Source organism: Nicrophorus vespilloides, unplaced genomic scaffold (genome assembly GCF_001412225.1).
Source record: "Nicrophorus vespilloides isolate i.1.1-1 unplaced genomic scaffold, Nicve_v1.0, whole genome shotgun sequence".
NCBI lineage: Eukaryota > Metazoa > Arthropoda > Insecta > Coleoptera > Silphidae > Nicrophorus > Nicrophorus vespilloides.
The window spans coordinates 45888-50286 of NW_017099955.1; the positions used below are offsets into that span (position 1 = coordinate 45888).

The 4399-nt window shown below is 31.2% G+C and overlaps 1 protein-coding gene across 1 annotated transcript; it reads left to right on the forward strand.

The window, feature by feature from the left end:
• Positions 1-881: 881 nt before the first annotated feature.
• LOC108566304 lies at positions 882-4172 on the forward strand. The gene is made up of 4 exons (XM_017926114.1): positions 882-974; positions 3305-3607; positions 3670-3900; positions 3960-4172. The coding sequence occupies exons 1-4, from the start codon at positions 882-884 to the stop codon at positions 4170-4172; spliced, it is 840 nt and encodes a 279-aa protein (XP_017781603.1).
• Positions 4173-4399: the final 227 nt, after the last annotated feature.

A 4399-nucleotide genomic window follows, 5' to 3' on the forward strand; every position in this document is an offset into this window, starting at 1 on the left:
ATTACAAGTACTTTTATTATGTCGTATATCTCGGTTTCAGTAGTGGCATAAATTATCACATATTATACTGAGGGAATGATAATATTCCCAAGCGAAATTAAAATATTTTGATAGAAAACATTGGAGTTTCCAAAAGTTAGTAACAAAAAAACAAAGAGGACGAAATATTCGTTTCCCAAAGGACGAGATTCGTGTAATTGCAATTACATTCATTTCACTTTCGATAAAAAAACAGTATATTACATTCTCAAGGGCTCAACAACAAAAAAAGGATATAACAAAAATGTTCATATAGAATACACTGTGATTTATGTTTGGTTGTAATAACTGTTTCTTTCTGCTCGGGAGAAACTTTTTTTTTCTCACTCGCATGGTTTCGTTTCTCATCGATGGAATCTAAAACACCAGAAGAAGTAGGATAATTGGATGAAATATAGGGTTTTTTTTCTTTAATAAAAAAAAAAGGTACAACCGGAAATTGATGATCTTCGGATGTTGAAGATCTCCGGTCGAATGTCGAGCGAGAATGCAAGAGAAGAAGTGAAGAATATGGGTGTGTGAGCCCGATCGGAGCCGTTGGAAAACGATGAAGCCAAACGGTAACCCTAATTCACCACATTTAACTGGTCCAACAACGACACACATCGAGTCAGCATCGGATATAAAACCTTAGCCAGTCGCAATTCCAGGCATTCGTTTTGCAACTTCGGACATGTTTGCACACACCAAGCAACAACAACACTAAGAAACAAAACAAAACAACAACGTTTGTAACAAGAAACAAATATAAACAATACAAAAAAAAAGCGCACTTGATAATTGTGATCATTCGCTGCATTTTTTTCTTCAAGTAAATCCAAGTTTTCTTACATCCTTCAACAATGAACGGAAAAGTGATCTGTGTTGTGGCCCTCTGTTTCGTTGCCTTGGCAACCGCTGGACCAGCCGTCGACGATGCACCGAGTCAAAATCTGGTAAGTAAATAAATTCAACAAAATTTGTCCACTAAAAACAAATCCGATTTCAACAAAATTTCTTTCAATCAAAAAAATAATAAATTTTTACTTTTTAATTATCTTATATTGACAAATTACTTAAAGTTTCGATTAATTCAAATTTTTCAATAATTTATCCAATTTTTACAGTAAAAAAAATGACTGAAATTGGTATGAAATTACTCAAGTAATAAAATTATTATTATTAATTTATTTTTTGTTGTTGTTTTTTTTTATGAAATGTACGTTTTCGTTTAATTTGCTAACTAAATTTGGATGGAATAAGGGGATTCCCATGAAGCGTTCTCTCGGTTCTCTTAACTTAATTAAATTTCGCTCGATGCGTTTTGTTATTGCTTCACCTGTCCTCACCTTTTTAGCGAAGAGATGTACGGATTTGTTGTAATAACGATAACAACAACAACAGCAGCAAAAGCACCAAGTTTCATCGTAGAAATTAATTAATTTTATCGTAGAGACACACAAAAATAACGCAATTAGGAGGCAGGACGAGTTGATGAAACGTTGAACTAATTAAAGTGAACTTTATATCTGAATTGGATGTACTAAATTTTGAATATTTGTACAATTTAATTTATTTTTTTAAATCTACTATTGCTTTTATTAAAAAAATATAGAAAATATGGTTTCGTTCACAAAAGTTTTAAATTTTCTTTATCAATTTTCAATAGTTTTTACTAAATTTGTCTATTTTTTACTATGAATTACAATTAATATTTTAAATCATCATCAAATATGATTAAATGACAAAGTTTACATTAACAAGGAAATGGATTTTATTTAATTTCGTAGTAATGATTCAATTTAAAATCCGTCTGTAAAATCCATTCCATTGCATTTTAATTAAAAAGGAAATGCTTCTTCTTTTGATCTCATCTCACAGCAATGTTTATTTTTCCCCCCCGAAGATATATAAACCTAAAACGCATTTCCTCTCTTCCCATCCCATAAATGTTATTTCATTTCTTTGCATTAGAATCGTGGAAATTTCAGCACAAAATAAAGTGAATTAACAAAAAAAAGGAAGAAAACGAAAGGAAGTTACAGAATTCGATGTGACTTTACAATGGTAATTCGTATGCAAATAAATTATATATAAAAAAAGGGAGAGAAAGTTCACTTTGTGAGCCGCAAAAACAAACGAAGAAACAAAAAAAAAAGAAGGGTTGAATGAGAGGAATGTGCTTTGCAATTGAAGTATAATGATTTTCTTTTTCGAAAAGGGATTTTCGCCCAAAGGGAAATTTTAATGGAAATTTGATTAAATCTAAATGAAAATGTGCTTTACGTAATGCGGAAATGTTGATGATATTAATTGAAACGGGAATTTCACGTACAAAGTGATGTTATTTTTCTATTTCAATTTGTTATATTAAATAACTCGTTCTGTCCTGAAAAGCTTTACAACTTTCATTAATTATAAAATATAAATAAATTCCGTTCAGTTACAATGAAATAATCTGTTTTTAATCCATAACTCGATTTATCCGGTATTAATGAATTGTAGTACTTTCATTATCAATGTTTAATTTTCAATTAAATTCTTCCAAATTCACGTACAAAGCGATGTTTTTTTTAGTTCTATTTGAATTTGTTATATCAAATAACTCGTTTAATCCTGAAAAGCTCGTTTTAAAGCTTCATTTATATTTATTATAAAACATAATTAAATTCTGGTAATTACAACGAAATAATCTGATTTAAATGCATAACTCAATGAATAAATTGTAATACTTTCATTATCAATGTTTAATTTTCAATTAGAATCTTAAAATTTACTTCACATTTGAATACTTTGTTCATTCAGAACTCGGTTAGTCCGGATTCTAATCATAATCCAATTTTAAAAATTTAAAATTAAAAAAACATAACTCATTCAATCCGGATTAAAAAAATTTATAAAATTTGAATGCATTCTGAAAGATTCTAGAGATAATTTTAATATATTTTACAAAAAATTGAAAAGTAATTAAATAACTCGTTTAGTCCTAATTCTATTTTAGTTGCTAACACTTCAATTTTCACTCTTTAAAATCCATATTATTAAGTAAAGTCATTCAAATTATTATAATTTAATTGTTTATTAATTGATCATTTTAATTCTTGATAACTCGTTTAATCCGGATTTTATTACAAATATTGATTAGTGTTTTCATTATATTTCTAAATGAAATTATTTCTAATACTTAAAACTCGATTATTTTTCACATATTTGCCAATTTTTTAACCATAACCCGATTAGTCCTAATTGAGATTAAAATTTTAATATTTCTTTGGTATTTTTACAGGTTCATGCCAATGATGACACTTCCGTCGAAGATGCCCTCATGAAGAAGCTGAACAACAAATGCTCGAACCACGACGTATCCTCATGCATGATGCTGAAACTGATGACGTATTTCAACAGGCTTCTGAAGAAGTCACAAATCGAGTTAGGAGATTTGGAAATAACGCAAACTTCAACCGAAACCGTAACCTTGGCTTCAGCTCGTAGCTTAGGAGATGATCAAGCTAGCGAGGAAACTCAACTGACTGCTGTTCTCGCTGATAAAGCTTTGAACTTCTTGAGGACCAGATCTTTGAAGTGGAAGGTATAATATCATCAATAATTACGTAAAGATATGATGAATTGATAAATTTGATTCTGTTGTAGGTAACTGACGATGCTGAAGTTGTTTTGGCCGGAAAAGGAGATAAGGATGGAGGCATCAACTTAGGATTATCTCTTCGTCCAACTCCAAACACTGAAGGAGATGCTCGTAAGAAGAAGGACAGCGGTATGGGAGCTCTCATCGCCGCCGCCGCTTTGAAGATTGGTTTGCTTAAAGCTTTGGCCTTCAAAGCTCTCGTCCTCCTCGTAGGAAAGGCTCTCCTCGTCAGCAAAGTATGAATATTTACCACTAATCAACAAAGTTGATGATACTAATTGTTTGCTTCTTGCAGCTTGCCCTCGTCCTTGCAGCAGTCATCGGTTTGAAGAAACTCTTCTCCCAAGAAAAGCACGTCACCTACGAAGTCGTAGCTCATCCCCATCACGAAACCCATCACGAGCATTCCGTCTCTGGTGGACACGGAGATTACTCTTCAGGTGGATGGGCCAGGCAATACGAGACTGGTAACAGCATGGCCTACCGTGGACAAATCCCAACCCACTAAGAAGGATTAATCTAATCCATCTAATATACACAAAAAAAAGCCCTTGTGATTCACCATATTGGCGAAACTATTTATCTGAAGTATATTCATATTTATTTATTTATTGTCGACTTCTTAAACTGCTCACATCTCTGTTTAAACTTTGTTATTTGTTAATTTTCTTGTTAAATAAATATAAATTAATTGTTATATAAAAAAAAATAAATTATTTGTTACATAAAACATAA